This window comes from Canis lupus, chromosome 26 (genome assembly GCF_011100685.1).
Source record: "Canis lupus familiaris isolate Mischka breed German Shepherd chromosome 26, alternate assembly UU_Cfam_GSD_1.0, whole genome shotgun sequence".
Lineage (NCBI taxonomy): Eukaryota > Metazoa > Chordata > Mammalia > Carnivora > Canidae > Canis > Canis lupus.
In genome coordinates, this window is record NC_049247.1 from 8,055,985 (window position 1) to 8,072,402 (window position 16,418).

At 40.1% G+C, this 16,418-nt stretch overlaps 1 protein-coding gene across 2 annotated transcripts in view; it reads left to right on the forward strand.

Moving 5' to 3' along the window:
- Positions 1-16,418, forward strand: part of ANAPC5 (anaphase promoting complex subunit 5) — a 44,057-nt gene extending 27,639 nt beyond the window's left edge. The window contains exons 11-17 of one of the 2 annotated variants that reach the window (XM_038575015.1): positions 289-424; positions 4,284-4,358; positions 6,877-6,998; positions 7,454-7,561; positions 7,645-7,792; positions 15,326-15,488; positions 16,082-16,418. In XM_038575015.1, the coding sequence (XP_038430943.1) occupies positions 289-424; positions 4,284-4,358; positions 6,877-6,998; positions 7,454-7,561; positions 7,645-7,792; positions 15,326-15,488; positions 16,082-16,293 (964 nt within the window). In that variant the 3' untranslated portion in view covers positions 16,294-16,418. The remainder of the gene's footprint in view (positions 1-288; positions 425-4,283; positions 4,359-6,876; positions 6,999-7,453; positions 7,562-7,644; positions 7,793-15,325; positions 15,489-16,081) is intronic. The other variant, XM_038575016.1, reaches the window with a different exon arrangement.

Genomic DNA, 16,418 nt, shown 5'->3' on the forward strand with positions numbered 1-16,418 from the left:
CCACAGGGAAATTAGAGGCAGTCAGGGGGTCTGGAGCTTCGAGCTCCCTCCCGCTCGTGCCATAACCACTGCATGTTTCCTTTGGGGCTGCACCCCAAGGGTGCTTTTCTGCTTTCCTTGTGCTGAGGGTGGGACAGCTGACAGTGAGAAGCAGCTGCTCCCGCTAAGCCAGAGCCTGCAGAGGGACTTAATTTCCTTCCATTTCCCCTTAAGATAGTTGTAGGGTGTGGCTGAAGGGCAGCCTGGGTCTCTTGACTGAAGGGAATTCCTGTCCATCTCCTCACCCAGCACCATGGCACTGCAGCAAGCCCAGATGTTGCTGAGCATGAACAGCCTGGAGTCCGTGAATGCGGGTGTGCAGCAGAACAACACAGAGTCGTTTGCCGTCGCCCTCTGCCATCTTGCAGAGCTGCACGCAGAGCAGGTAGGCAGGTAGGTGGGCCTGTGTGCTTCTGGAGCAATGGAGGCTCTGGCATGTCTTGCCTCTGCTGCTTGAGAAAAGCACGGAATAGGACTTGGACAGTCCTGGTTGACTGCAGAGGGTATAAAGGTGAAATCCCATTGATAGAAATGGACTGCGTGTGGGGTCTATAAAGATTGTTGAACTTGGGATCTCTTTGCATTGACAAAGGGAATGAATGAGAGGTCAGCTATTTCCATGTAACACATGGAATAAAAAGGAGCCTTTGAAATTTAAGATATGTTCATAGGAGATGGGAAAGCTACAGCAGTTAAATTTAAGCCTCCAACACAAGTCTGACTGACTCCAAAAAGGAGCAGCGGGAATTGGATGCAACTTGACTTATAGCCCAAGTAATTCTACAAATTATCTTTATAGGAGATTGATCAAAGGATCTCTCATGCTGCTCTGGGCTTTCTCTCTCCTTTGCTCCAAAATGTCTTCTTGCATGGGAAAGAAGTCAAGGAAACCTTTTACCCAAGCCCTCTATCTCACTAAGCACTGCCTTGGCTATAAGTGCATTTCCTTGATCTGTAGCTTTTCTCGACTTCTCTGTGATGTCCATTATTGTTAGGTTGTATCGTAGCATTCAATGTTCCCTAATCTGCAGCCTAAAGATCTTTGGATGGTACCTACCTTTTTCAGAAATCTGTAAATACTTCCCTCTACTAATTGGTATTTTAGCATTTGACAATCCTTTAGGTATCTGTTGTGACAAAGGGGATGAGTGGGCTCTGGCTGATGGGTCCCACATGCACCTCCATCAGCTGCCTTCTTCCTGCACCTGGGAGGCATTGCCCATGTTTCCTGATGTCAGAACGGCAGCCAGCTGCAGCTTCAGCCAGCTTGCTTTCCCCCAGGAATCTGCACATTCATCACTTTTTTTTTTCCCATCTTAATGGCACTGGAACCTCTTTAATATCTCTTTTCCTCTCCTGGTACCATGGTTAAGTGGAGCATTTGGTAATGGGTGAGTTATTGACCCTTCAGTTATTGGTGTGAGCCTCGTACGACTTTTCTTCCCCTAACAACTTTATTGAGATAACATTCATATGCTATACTGTTCACTCACTTTAAGTTACCCCATATATATGGCTTTTTTTTTTTTTATGGCTTTTTGAAGTCAGATTCTCCCCACTGACCCCAGCCTTAAAATGCGTAACTTCCTTTTAGTTCTCTTTGAGTTATGTAGGATAGAAATGATTTTGTTTTTTCCTTGCTGGACTGAAAACTTACTTTACAAAAATTTTGGTCTTGGCTTGATACTTAAGCCTTGAAACTTTCTCCAAAGCTAGTTATTAGAGTTCTGTGATTTTTCCTGGGAGATTTTTCCTGTGTTTTGGATCTGTATTAGTATTTCCATCTTCATTTCCCTTAGATCCCTGGGCTTATGTGAAGAAGCTGCTGACCCCATCACGACCTGGTTCCAGTGGCCAGATGTGTTGGGAAGCCTTAGATTTACACTGCTAGACACTAGGCGGTGGCCTCTTTGTTTCAATTTAGTGCCTCCCCCTCTTTCCTCAACTTGCCTTAGCAAGACCTTCCTAGTGCTAGAACATCAGCCAGGTAGCTATACCCATGAGGCTGATGATTGTCACATTTTTAATTGTATAGGTTTGGTAGGCACCTGGGAAATTAAGCTTGGCCAACAGTAGAGAAGGCAGTTTTATCATGCGTCTCCATTTGCTCCTTTATTTCCTTTGTGTGTACTTCAGATTGTGTTCTAGAATTGATCTCCAAATAAACTGGGTGCTGCGCTTTGGCGTGGCAGTGACAGGAGTGTGGGTGGAACCTAAAAAGAAGTTACAAGCTCTGAATTACTGTTTCTGACCTTCCTCCTGCAATCCAGAGGAAGCACTAGGACAGCCAGCCCCCTTTTTCCTTTTTTATAATTCTAGACCATCTGGTATCATTCCTCTCCCGGCCTCAGGAGAGGCAGGTCACAATGGGAATGTTTGTGGGTCTACTGCAGTGTGTCTGTCTACTTGGCCTAAAAGTTTGTTAACCCATCTCAATCCACATCCCCAACTCACTGTGGCAGTCAGAAAAATAATTGGTAAGACTGGCCAGATAAAAATCATAAGAATAAAAAGATGATTGACCTTTTATTGTAATTCAGTGTAATTTCCACTTAATTCACTTCAAATAAAAGTTCACTTGCAGTCTCATTGAACTTCTATATAGACAGAAGGCTTTTCACCTAATCAAAGGATTGGGACAAATTGAAAAGCTTTTGGATAGTCCATAAGAAACATTCTAATGACATAAGGGTATTTAAAAAAAGACACAAACGTGTATTCACATAAAAAACACAAATGAAAAACAAAAAACAAAAAACATAAATGACCAAAAAATATGAAAAATTTTCAGTCTAGTCATTAAAGAAATTAAAATTGATACAGTAAAATACTAGTTTTGCCAGTCAAATAGGCAATCCTTAAATACTGTGGTAGGAGAAAGGCACAGAGTGCTGGTATGAAAGTTTGCGGCACATTTCCAGAGGGTAGTTTAGTAACGTGTATCAGAGGGCTTAGAAGTGCCTGCCATCTGACCAGCCAGTTCTACCTCAAAGGTCTTATGCTGAGGAAATGATTTGAAAAGTGGACAATTATGCAAAGGTGTATGCACCAAGATACTGTAGCATTCTTAAAATGGATGAAATTAGAAACAACCAAACTATCCCAAATTAGGTTATTTTGATGTGTCATAGTTTATTTACTTAATAAAATACTATGATATAGCTTTGTATTTGTGAACACTGAAAAGATTGATTCAAAAAATATTTGAGTGCCTCCCATGTAGTAAACACTGTTATAGGCAATTTACAGAAAAAGTGTGTATAGTGTGTATACCAGTTTTTAGAATACATGCATGTTTTTATTTATGTGCATAAGAGAAGTTTATTTTTATTTTTTAAAGACTTTGTTTATGTACTCACGAGAGACACAGAGAGAGGCAGAGACACAGGCAGAGGGAGAAGCAGGCTCCCTGCAGGGAGTCCAATGCAGGACTTAATTCCAGGACCCTGGGATCACGACTTGAGCCAAAGGCAGACAGACGCTCAACTACTGAGCCACACTTCTGCATAAGAGAAGTTTAGAAGGATATGTGCCTAAACATTCCTGTGATTATCTTTGGTGAGATTGAAATTTGTCTTTTTCTTATCATTTTAATTAATTAATCAACTTATTTATAAGATTTTATTTATTTATTCATGAGAGACACAGAAAGAGAGGCAGAGACACAGGCAGAGGGAGGAGAAGCAGGCTCCACACAAGGAGCCTGATGCGAGACTCGATCCCAGGACTCCGGGATCAGGCCCTGAACCAATGGCAGATGCTCAACTGCTGAGCCACCTGGGCATCCCTATCGTTTATATTTATTTTGTAAGCTTTTTCCTAGAGTGAACATGCATTACATGCATATGTAATTTAAAAAAATTTTTTTTTAATTTTTATTTATTTATGATAGTCACAGAGAGAGAGAGAGAGAGGCAGAGACATAGGCAGAGGGAGAAGCAGGCTCCATGCACCGGGAGCCCGACGTGGGATTCGATCCCGGGTCTCCAGGATCGCGCCCTGGGCCAAAGGCAGACGCTAAACCGCTGCGCCACCCAGGGATCCCTTAAATTTTTTTTTTAATGAACAAATGAAATATACTAGAACCTTCAAAAATATGACCTCTTGATGTAGGACAGCCTGTGCCTTGTGTCTTCTAGGGTGCAGCACCATGAATAAGGTGAATCATAGTGACATCCTATGAGTGGTGTGGCAGGTGTGATTTCAACATAGGTGTGCTCATCAAATCATGTGTTTCTGCTTAGGGTTGTTTTGCTGCAGCTTCGGAAGTGTTAAAGCACTTGAAGGAACGATTCCCGCCTAATAGTCAGCATGCCCAGGTAATCTGCCTTTGCATGTATTGGATTTATTTCCGAAGAGACCATGTCTACTGTATTGTTGTCAAAGCGGAGTATTTTAGGGTCTCCCCTCAGTTTCTTGTGTCTGGGTTCCTTTCGGTGTCATCTGTGCATTGAAGTGTATATAGGTACGTACCAAACTCTACACTCTGTTCAAAAGGGCAGAGAAATAAGATTTATTTATTTTTTTATTATTATTTTTTAAAAGATTTTATTTATTTATTCACGAGAGACACAGGCAGAGGGAAGAGCAGGCTTCCTGCAAGGAGCCCGATATGGGACTCGATCCTGGATCACGGGATCTTGCCCTGAGCCAAAAAAGACGCTCAACCACTGAGCCACCCAGGTGTCCCAGAGAAATGATTTAAAGATTTATTTAGGGAGCTTTTTTTCTTCCTGTCCTCATGGTTTTAAATTAGGATTCCTTATATCTCTAGCTGTATGGATCATCCGCGTCCATGGCGCGGTCTTAGGTCTTAGTTTGGTGTTTTCTCTTACTTGGCAACTCCAGTCTTTTCATCTCAGAATTAAATGACCTATGGGAAGATGTTGTCCCCAGAAGGAATTAATTTTATAAAGCACTCCCAAGCCCTCTGTTCCTTTTTGCACTGATGACTGTCTCTAATGGGGCCGAAAAAGCTATTACACGGACCTCTTCTTCCTGCCTTTACCAAGTTTAGTCTTCATTGGATTAGAGAATTTGAAATCCTAAGAGACCATGGCCTGGCAATCTCCTCCTGCTGGCCCCTGAGGCTGCTTCTCCCATAGGTTGTTGGCTCCACTGCACTGGGTATGGTGTGGATGCCCATCTGCATGTGAAGTGTGCTGGGGTCTCATTGCTGCTTTCATCAGGCTGAGATCTGAATGCAAAGTGCCTAGCTGTGAAGATGGTATGCAAACAAAATAGAAGATAGCACCTAAGAATGATGCAGAAGGAAAGAGTTAAGTGTAGTTCTGTAGCAGTGCTAATGCAATGGAACAGTTTGGTTTATAGACCTAGCTGTTAAAAAAAAAAAGGCAATTTAATTCACAGTTCATAGAAAAAACATATATGGCCAATAGCTATATAGCAAGATGCTCAGCCTGACTGGCAATTAGGAAAATAAAGGTGAAAGCAATAATAAGCTCTTTCATTAGCTATAAGATTGGCTAAAGGTCAAATACCCAACAGCACCAAGTGTTGGTGAGGATGAGGAGCGACAAGTAATGTCATATGCTACTGGAGGGGGGGGTGTATAAATTGGTGTGACCTGTTTGGAGAACAAATGGGCACTGTATTAAAATGAAGGTGCATATGTCCTACAGCCGCATTTCCACTGCTTGCTGTAGACTTGAGATAACTCTTGCACCAGGAGAGATGTTTGAGAATGTTAATTGCAGCATTGTTCAGAAAAGTGAAAAATTGGTCCTACCTAAATACTCATCAACATAAGAATAGATAAGTTGTCCCATATTTATGTAATTGAAAACTATTCATGGGTGAAAAGGAAGAACTAGAGCTACTTGTATTAATATGTAGAAGTCCCAGAAAAATAATGTTGAGCTTAAAAGCAAGTTTTCAAAAGATACATACAGTATAATAGTTTTTACTTTATACAAAATTTAAAAACATACAAGAGAACTTTCTGGGCTCAGATCAGAACTCATTTGTGGTTATGTGGCTAAATGCACCAAGAAGGTTGGAATCATCTGTAAATACCTGACCTGTTATGGTGCCTCCCTCAGGAAAATGGTGAAGAAGACTGAAATAGGCCAGCACACCAACCACTCTTGCTCCTTCTGTGGCAAAACCAAGATGAAAAGATGAGCTGTGGGGATCTGAGACTGAGGTTCCTGTGTGAAAACTGCAGGGGGGTGGGGAACTGACCTGGACCTACAGTACCACTTCTGCCTTCACAGGAACATCTGAAGAAACAAAGTCAAAGACTAGATAGAAGCTCTACCTTTTGAAACATTGCTAGCCTTAAAAGAGTTAATTTATGTAACAAAATTACTTTGGGTTGTTGTAAATTTATAAATGTTCCAATTTGCAGTGCATTGATTTCACTTTCTGAAAAGACTTGGAAATTAAAAATCCTTCTAATTTTTATTGGGTAAAAACATACAAGATCATACTATATATTGTTTAAGGGTAAGAATATATGCTATAAAAGTATAAAAACATGAATGGGAATGATAAACATCAAATCAGGTGCTTACTTTGGACAGAGAAAGATAGGAATGGAATTTGCAAAGAACTTCAGTAGTATGTGATAGTATCTGAGCAAATAAAGCAAAATTGTGATTTGACAAAGTTGATGATTGGTACACATGTGTTATTTTAGTCTCAGTGCTTTTTCACAACCTTCAAATATTTATAAAAAACATTTTTAAATCTCAAGAAAATGTGTATTAATTGTTGTAAGGATATTAGCTAAGCAAGCCGGAATATTTTTGTATCTCTGTTGAATGATAAGGTGAACCCTTGACATTTTGTTCTTTTCTTTTCTTTTCCTATTAGCTGTGGATGCTATGTGATCAAAAAATACAGTTTGACAGAGCAATGAATGATGGCAAATACCATTTGGCTGATTCACTTGTTACAGGAATCACAGCTCTTAATAGTATAGAGGGTGTATACAGGTAAGAGACTTCAAGAACTGCAACCCCAGGATGCAGTAATTCTAAAATTGCTTTATTCTCATTTGTTTAATTAAAGTTAATTTATTAACTTTAGCTTAGGAAAAAACTTTTTCCCCTATTTATTACCTATTTATTCCAGGAAATTAGGAAATACAGATAAGTAGAATGGACAAAATAAGTATTACCCAGAGATAATCACTAACATTCTGATATTGATAATTCCAGACTTTTTTGTTCTTGTGTGTGTGTGTGTGGGGGGGGTATATATACACATGTGCTTACACACACACACACACACACACACACTTCTTTTTTAACAAAAATTCTATCAGGATAAGTTCTTCCCTATGGGAGGTTCACAGTCTAATTGAGGAAATAGAAACTCTAACGCTGAGAGTGACTTTACTTGTAAAACACCAGCATAACCATTTGTGTTTATTTTGTTTCTTTGTCAGGAAGGCAATTGTACTACAAGCTCAGAACCAAATGTCAGAGGCACACAAACTTTTACAAAAATTGTTGGTTCATTGTCAGAAAATCAGGAATACGGAAATGGTGATCAGGTGAGGAAGGTTCCCCGAGCATCTCCTGCAGGTGGTCCTTTGTGCTGGATGTTCTCATCCCATGTCTTCCTCTTTGTGGGCAGTGTCCTGCTGTCTGTGGCAGAGCTATACTGGCGATCTTCCTCCCCAACCATCGCGCTGCCTGTGCTCCTGCAGGCTCTGGCCCTCTCCAAGGAGTACCGATTACAGTACTTGGCCTCAGAAACGGTGCTGAACTTGGCTTTCGCTCAGGTAAGCTGATCTCTGTTTTTATAGCACATATTTGTGAGTCTGTTATTGGTGAGTCTGTTACTACTTTGGGGTTTGGAAAAGGATGATGATGAGCTTTGACTTCTTAATGTTGAAGTCTGGGAATGTAGTCTCATGGTCAAGCCCTCCCTGGAAGTCTGAAGTTGTGAACTCCATGACAAGTTGACACCTCCCAGTAGCACTAGCTGTACTGAGCTGTGTATTTAATAAAGGGGGTGCGCTTCTTCATTGAGAACACTTGTGTCACATTAATGATTTAGCTGGCCCAGAGCTGTGCTTGATTAATAAGGGGATAAATAAAGAGATGAGGAAGTTGTATGTTTATTGAAAGATTTTGGAAATTGTGTTTTATGTGTTTTCTATCTCCCGCTGAGGAATGTGAAGGCTGGGAGAAAAGGGACCTTGTTTTCTCACTGCTGTGTCCTCTGTACATAGTAAGATATACACATAGTAGGCTTTTAATAAATATTTAGTGAATGAATGCATTTTGAACTCACTGGCACTAGAGGAATTTACTAACTAAAGCAGAGATTCCCTAAACCATACATTAGAATTAATTGGGAAGGGCAGCCTGGGTGGCTCAGTGGTTTAGTGCGGCCTTCAGCCCAGGGCCTGATCCTGGAGACCCTGGATCGAGTCCCACGTCGGGTTCTCTGCATGGAGCCTGCTTCTCCCTCTGCCTGTGTCTCTGCCTCCCTCTCTCTCTCTCTCTCTCTCTCTCTGTCTCTCATGAATAAATAAATAAATCTTAAAAAAAAAAGAATTAATTGGGAAGATTTTAAAAATATCTACATATCTGGCCTTGCTTTGAACACATGGAGTCAATCTACAGGGAAGGAGCACAGGGATCTAATGTTTTCCTTTCTAGCTTCTCTACTGATTTTTTTTTTTTTTAAGATTTTATTTATTCATGAGAGACAGATTGAGGCAGAGCCACAGGCAGGCAGAGGGAGAAGCAGGCTCCATGCAAGAAGCCTGACGTGGGACTCGATCCTGGGTCTCCAGGATCCGGCTCTGGACTGAAGGCAGTGCTAAACTGCTGTGCCTGTATTTGTTTCTTAATAAAGATAAAAATACAAAATAATTTACTATTTTAATCATTTTAAAGTGCACAGTTCAGTGGTTTTAAGAATATTTTAGTGTTTTGCAACCATCAACACTGTTTAGTTCCAGAATATTTTCATTACTCCAAAGAGGAATCTTGTACCTGTTAAGTAGTCATTCCCATTTCTCCCTCCCCCTGAACTGGCAGCCACCAATCTACTTTCTGCCTTTGTGGGTTTGCCTATTCTGGATATTTCATATAAATGGAATCATACAATACCTGGCCTTATGTAGTCTGTCTTCTTCACTTAGTGTAATGTTTAGGAGTAGAATTGCTGGGTCACATGAGAATTCTGTATTTAATTTTTTATGGAACCACCAAACTGCTTTCCACAGTACTGCAGCATCTTATATTCTCACCAGTGATGTATGAAGATTCTGGTTTCTCTGTGTCCTTGCCAGCACTTGTTATTTTCCATTTTTTTATTATACCCAACCTACTAGGTTAAATAAATAAATAATTAAATAAATAAATAAAGTTCTACCTATTGTAGTTTTGTTTTGTTTCGTTTTTAAAGATTTTACTTATTTCTGAGAATACACAGAGAGGAGAGAGAGAAGCAGAGACATAGGCAGAGGGAGAAGCAGGCGCCATGCAAGGAGCCTGACGTGGGACTCGATCCCAAGTCTCCAGGATCAGGCCCTGGGCCGAAGGTGGCGTTAAACCGCTTGAGCCACCAGGGCTGCCCCCCTATTGTAGTTTTGATTTGCATTTCTCTAATAACTAATGATATTGAGCATCTTTTCATGTGCTTATTGGCCATATATATATGTTCTTTGGAGACATCTAAGTCCTTTACATATTTTTCAGTTGGGTTATTGTCTTTCTGATGTTCATTTGTAAGATTGTTTTGTATATTCTGAATACTAGACCCTTATCAGATATATGATTTCTGAATATGTTCTGTCCTCTGGGTTGTCTTTTCACTTTCTTGATCATGACCTTTGATGCACAAAGGTTTTAATTTTGATGAAATACAATTTATCCTTTTTTTCTTTTGTTGCTTATTCTTATGGTCTACTTAAACTGTTGCTAATCCAAGTTCATGAAGATTTATACCTATATTTCCTTCTAAGGATTTTAATAGTCTTAGATCTTACATTTAGGTCTTTTTATCCATTTTAAGGTAATTTTTGTATATCGTGTGAGGTAAGAGTCCGAGCTTTATTCTTTCACATATGGATGTCCTGGTGTTCTAGCGCCACTTGTTAAAAAGACTATTCTTTTCCCATTGAATGGTCTTGGCAACCTTGTCAAAAATATTGATCATGGACATACGGGTTTATTTCTGCACTCTCAATTCTACTCCATTGATCTCTATGTTTGTCGTTATGCCAGTACTGTTTTGATTACTGTATCTTTGTATTAAAATTAAAATTTGGAAGTAAGAGGGATGCCTGGGTGGTGCAGTTTGTTGAGCATCCAACTCTTAGTTTCTGCTCAGATTATGATCTTGGAGTCATGAGATCCAGCCCCCTGTTGGGCTCTGAGCTCAGCAGGGAGTCTGAGATTCTCTCTCCCTCTCCCCATTTCACTCCTGCTTTCTCACTTTCTCTCTCCCTCTAAAGTAAATCAGTCAGTCACATCAGGAAGTAAGAGGCCTCCAACTTTGTTCTTTTTCAAAATTGTTTTGGCTATTGGTGATCCGTTGTGATTCCATATGAATTTTAGAAAAGCTTGTCCATTTCAGCAAAAATGGTATTTGGAATTTTGATAAGGATCGTGTTGAATCTGTAGATGCATCTGGAGAGTGTTGCCATCTTCACAATATTAAGTCTTCCAGTCCATTAACAGGATGCCTTTTATTTAGGTCTTCTTTAATTTCTTTAACAATCTCTTCTAGTTTTTAGTGTATAATTCTTAGAGTTTCTTATTTAAACTTATTCTTAAGCATTTTATTCCTTTTTTTTTAAGATTTTTATTTATTTATTCATGAAAGACACACAGAGAGAGAGGCAGAGACACAGGCAGAAGGAGAAGCAGGCTCCACGCAGGGAGTCCGACGTGGGACTCAATCCCGGGACTCCAGGATCACGCCCTGGACCAAAGGCAGGCGCCAAACTGCTGAGCCACCCAGAGATCCCCTATTCTTTTTGATACCATCACAAATGGAATTTTTAAAAAAGATTTAATATATTTATTCATGAGATACAAAGAGAGAGACAGAGACATGGGTAGAGGGAGAAGTAGGCTCCCTGCAGGGAGCCTGATGCGGACTCAGTCCCAGGACCCCAGGATCACACTCCGAGCCAAAGGCACTCAGCAACTGAGCCACCCAGGTGTCCCTATCATTAATGGAATTTAAAAGATTAATTTCATGGGGCACCTGGGTGGCTCATTTGGTTAAGTATCTGACTCTTGGTTTCAGCTCAGGTAATGATCTCAGGGTCTTGGGATTGGACCCTGCATTGGGCTCTGTGCTCAGCACGGACTCTGTTTATCCCTCTCCCTCTGCTCCTTCCCTGCCTTGAATAAACAAAATCTCCAAAAAAAAATTTATAATTTTTTTTTTATTTTTTATGATAGTCACACACAGAGAGAGAGAGAGAGAGAGGCAGAGACATAGGCAGAGGGAGAAGCAGGCTCCATGCACTGGGAGCCTGACATGGGATTCGATCCCAGGTCTCCAGGATCGCGCCCTGGGCCAAAGGCAGGCGCCAAACCGCTGCGCCACCCAGGGATCCCCAATTTCATTTTTGAATTGTTTGTTACTAGTGTATTGGTCTTACATCCTGCAACTTTGCTGAGTTTAATACTTGTTATAGGTTTTTAAGAATTTCTTTAGAGTTTTCTATATATAAGATCATATTATCTGCAAATAAACAGTTTTACTTCCATTCCAATTTGAATGTCTTTCATTTCTTTTTCTTGCCTAATTGCACTGGGTAGAACTTCCAGAACAGTGCTGAATAGAAGCGGTAAGATTGTACATCCTTATGTACATCCTTATTTTTGCTTGATCTCAGTAGGGGGGTTGATTTCAGTCTTTCATTGCTTTTTTTTTTTTTTTTTTTATTCATTAGAGACAGAGAAGCAGAGACACAGACAAAGAGAGAAGCAGGCCCCTCTCAGGGAGCCCGTTGTGGGACTCAATCCTGGGAGCAGGATCATACCCTGAGCAGACTCTCAACTGCTGAGCCACCCAGGCATCCCTTGCCTCAGTCTTTCATTGTTAAATATGACATTAGCTGTGAGTTTTTCATAGATGCATCAGTATTAAGTTGAGGAAGTTCCCTTCTACTCCTGGATGTTTTTATCATGAATAAGTGTTGTGAAATGTTTTTTCTGTTTTGTTTTTTTTTAAAGATTTTATTTATTTATTTTTGAGAGACACAGAGAGAGAGGCAGAGACACAGAGGGAGAGGCAGGCTCCCCATGAGGAACCTGATGCAGGACTTGATCTCAGGACCCTGGGACCACCACCTGAGCCAAAGGCAGACGCTCAACCACTGAGCCACCCAGGTGCCCCTATTTTTTCTGTTTCTATTGATTAGATCATGTGGGAATTTTTCTCTTTATTTTATTAATAGGGTGTTTTACATATAGATTTTTGCATAGTGAACTGTTGCACTCTTGGGATAAATCCTACTTGGTTATGATGTATGATCTTTTAAATATGCTGTTGGATTTGATTTATTAGTATTTTGCATCTGTATTCATAAAGAATACTGGTCTGAAGTTTTCTTGTGATATCTCTGTCTAGTTGTATTAGGGTAATAGTGGCCTCATAAAGTGAGTTAAAAAATGTTCCCTCCTCTTCGATTTCTTGGAAGAATGAGAAGGATTGGTGTTAATTCTTCTTTAAATGTTTGGTAGAATTTACCATTGAAGCCATGTGGTCCTGGGTTCTGTTTTGGAAGTTTTTTTTTTACTCATTCAGTTTTTTTGGATATCCTTTACTTGTTATGGGTCCATTCAAAAATTTTTTTTAAGGGTGGAGCCCAGTGTGGTGCTTGAACTCATGACCCTGAGACCAAGACCTGCTCTGAGACTAAGTCAGATACTCAACCGACTGAGCTACCCAGGCGCCCCCCGTTCAAATTTTCTATTTCTTCTTCTTTTTTTTAAAAAATATTTATTTATTCATGAGAGACAGAGAGAGAGAGAGAGGCAGAGACACAGGCAGAGGGAGAAGCAGGCTCCATGCAGGGAGCCCAATGTGGGACTCAATCCCAAGTCTCCAGGATCAGGCTCTGGGCTGAAGGCGGCACTAAACCACTGAGCCACCCGAGCTGCCCTTGGGCTGCCCTTCTATTTCTTCTTGAGTTAGTTTTGGTAATTTGTATCTCTCTAGAAATTTGTTCATTATATCTAGTTTAATTTGTTGGCGTACAGTTGTTCATTCTTATATATTCTTATATAATCCTCTTTTTTTCCTGTAAAGTTGTTAATTAACTCCCTACTTTTATTCCTGATTTTTATCATTTGAGTCTTCTTTCTTTTTTTCTCTTGGTCAGTCTAGCTAACAGTTTGTTAATTTTCTTGATCCTTTAGTTTCATTGATCCTGTTGTTTTCCTCTGTTTTGTTCATTTTCACTCTAATAATTATTTCCTTACCTCTGTTAGATTTGAATGTAGTTTGCTCTTTTTTTAGTTTTTTTTTTTTTTTTTAAGATTTTTTTATTTGAGGGAGAGCGAGTGGTGGAGGAGAGAGAAGAGGGGGCAGGGGAAGAGGCCGACTCCCTGCCAAGCTGGGGAGCCCAATGCAATGCAGGGCTCAATCCCAGAACCCGTGGATCATGACCTGAGCATGATCTGAGCTGAAGGCAAATGCTTAACTGACTGAGCCACCCAGGCATCCCTCTTTTTTTTTTTTTTTTTTTTAAGTTTCTTAAGGTGCAAGTTCAACTTACAGATTTGAGATCTTTTTCTTTTTTAATGTATGCCTTTACAGCTATAAATTTTCTTCTGAGTACCGTCTGTAAGGTTTGGATGTTGCATGTGTCTTCATTTCAAAGTATTTTCTAATTTGCCTTGTGATTTCTTCTTGTACCTATTGGTTGTTTAAAGATGTGTTGTTTAATTTCTATATATTTATGAGTCTTCTAGATTACCTTTTATTATTGATTTCTAATTTTATTTCATGTGATCAGAAAAGATACTTTGTATGATTTCAATCTTTTAAAATTTAGAGTGTTATTTTGTAATGTAACATATGCTCTATCTGGAAGGTATTCCATGTGCCCTTGAAAAGAATGCGCACTCTGCCTTGGTTGGGTAGAGTGTGCTCCCTAACAAGTGACTGTTAGGGTTGGCTGGTTCATAGTGTTGTTCGGTCTTCTGTTTCCTTGCTGATCTGTCTAGTTGTTCTCTCCTTAGTGAGTGGAGTACTGGAACTCTCCCAACTTTCATTAAACTATTTCTTCCTGTGGTTCTTTGCATATTTTGGGGTTCCATTGTTTAGTGTATATATATTTATAATTGTCAATTCTTCTTGATGAATTGACCCTTTATCAGTGTATAATGTCTTTTATCTTTTGTAACAGTTTTTTTTTTTTTAAGATTTTATGTATTAGAGAGAGTGTGTGTATCAGAGTGTGAGCAGGGAGGGACAGAGGGAGAAGGAGAAAGAATCCAAAGCAGATTCTGCACTGAGTGCGGAGCCTGATGCAGGGCTCAATCCCATGACTGTGAGATTATGACCTGAGCCAAGAGTCAGATGCTTAACCAATTGAGCCACTCAGGTTCCCCTTTTGTAACAGTTTTTGACTTAAAGTCCATTTTGTCTGATATAAGAATAGTCATTCCAGCTCTCTTTTGATTACTGTTTGCGTGAAATATCTCTTGTGTGCTTTTATTTTCAGCCTATTTGTCTCTTTTAACCTAAAGTGAGTTTCCTTACAGATAGCATATAGTTGGATAATTTCTTTTTCAAATGTATTGTGCTAATCTGTGTCTTATAATGGAAGAGCTTAATTCATTTAATGTAATTATGGATTTGAAAGGACTTCTATTTTGTTAGTTTTTTTCTATATGTCTTACATCTTTTTTGTTCGTCAGTTACTCCGTTACTGTTTCTTTTGTGTTAAATGGATGTTTCTTATTTTGTTTTACTGTATGCTTTTGAGTTATTTTCTTGGTGGTTCCCCTTCTCCCAGTGATTCTTACACAGCAAGAATGATGCTTTGAGTCTTTGGAATCACCAGTCTAAGGGATATTGATTCTGAATCTTTTTGTAAAGGCAAAAACCTTTCTAAAGTGTGAGTAACTACTTCCTACTGTATCTATCATAATCTGAAATCAGATTGTCACACATTGTTTTCTCGGAGTGTGGAGCATATTAAATGTAGTACATGTCAGGGAGAGCATAAGCCACATGGCTCTTCAGCAGAGAAGAGCCAGAAATGAATCCTTTTCTGTCATGGGCAGTGGATGTGGATGTGTACAGTACCACAGTGTTTCTTTTACAGCTCATCCTTGGAATCCCAGAACAGGCCTTAAGTCTTCTCCACATGGCCATTGAGCCCATCTTGGCTGATGGGGCGGTCCTGGACAAAGGCCGAGCCATGTTCTTGGTGGCCAAGTGCCAAGTGGCTTCAGCAGCTTCTTATGACCCACTGAAGAAAGCAGAAGGTAGGGAGCCATTCAAAGATTGCAAGGCAATACTACTGCAGAAAAAAATTAAATTTAGGCCCCAGAAGAAGGAGGACACTAAATTTGGGGCGGTATTTAAGTTCTCAAATATATGTTAAAATTTCATGCTGTATTTAAAGGACTTTGACATGCATGCTTGGCATGAAGTTTGAGGGTAATTGAATCCTGATTTTTTTTTTTTTAAAGATTTTATTTATTTATTCATGATAGTTACACAGAGAGAGACAGAGAGGCAGAGACACAGGCAGAGGGAGAAGCAGGCTCCATGCATGGAGCCCGACGTGGGATTCGATCCCAGGCCTCCAGGATCGCGCCCCGGGCCAAAGGCAGGCGCCAAACCGCTGCGCCACCCAGGGATCCCCTAACCCTACAGAGTGAGGGTCCCAGGCTGAAAATCAGGACTAAAGATCTTTTTAAAAACCTCACCCTAGTATATTTTTTTTTCTTCTCAAAGAGTAGAATACAAAAGTATCTGGTACATGTTAAATCAATAAAACTAGATGTTCAGTTCTGAAAATTATGTGTGAAATGTTGAGTTAAACATGTGTGATTTTTTTCTCATTTTCCCTCAGCTCTGGAGGCAGCCATCGAAAATCTCAATGAAGCCAAGAACTATTTTGCAAAGGTCGACTGCAAAGAACAGATCAGAGATGTTGTTTACTTCCAGGCCAGACTCTACCATACGCTGGGCAAGACCCAGGAGAGGAACCAGTGTGCGATGCTCTTCCGGCAGCTTCATCAGGAGCTGCCCTCTCATGGGGTGCCCTTGATCAATCATCTCTAGTGGGAGTATCCCTGCTGGGCCCTCAATAGACTAGAAGATTTTGAACTTCTTTACATCCCCTCCCTCCATGTAAATGATGTACTTGATGTCTGATCAATAAACTGCATTCTGATTCATTTCTCTTA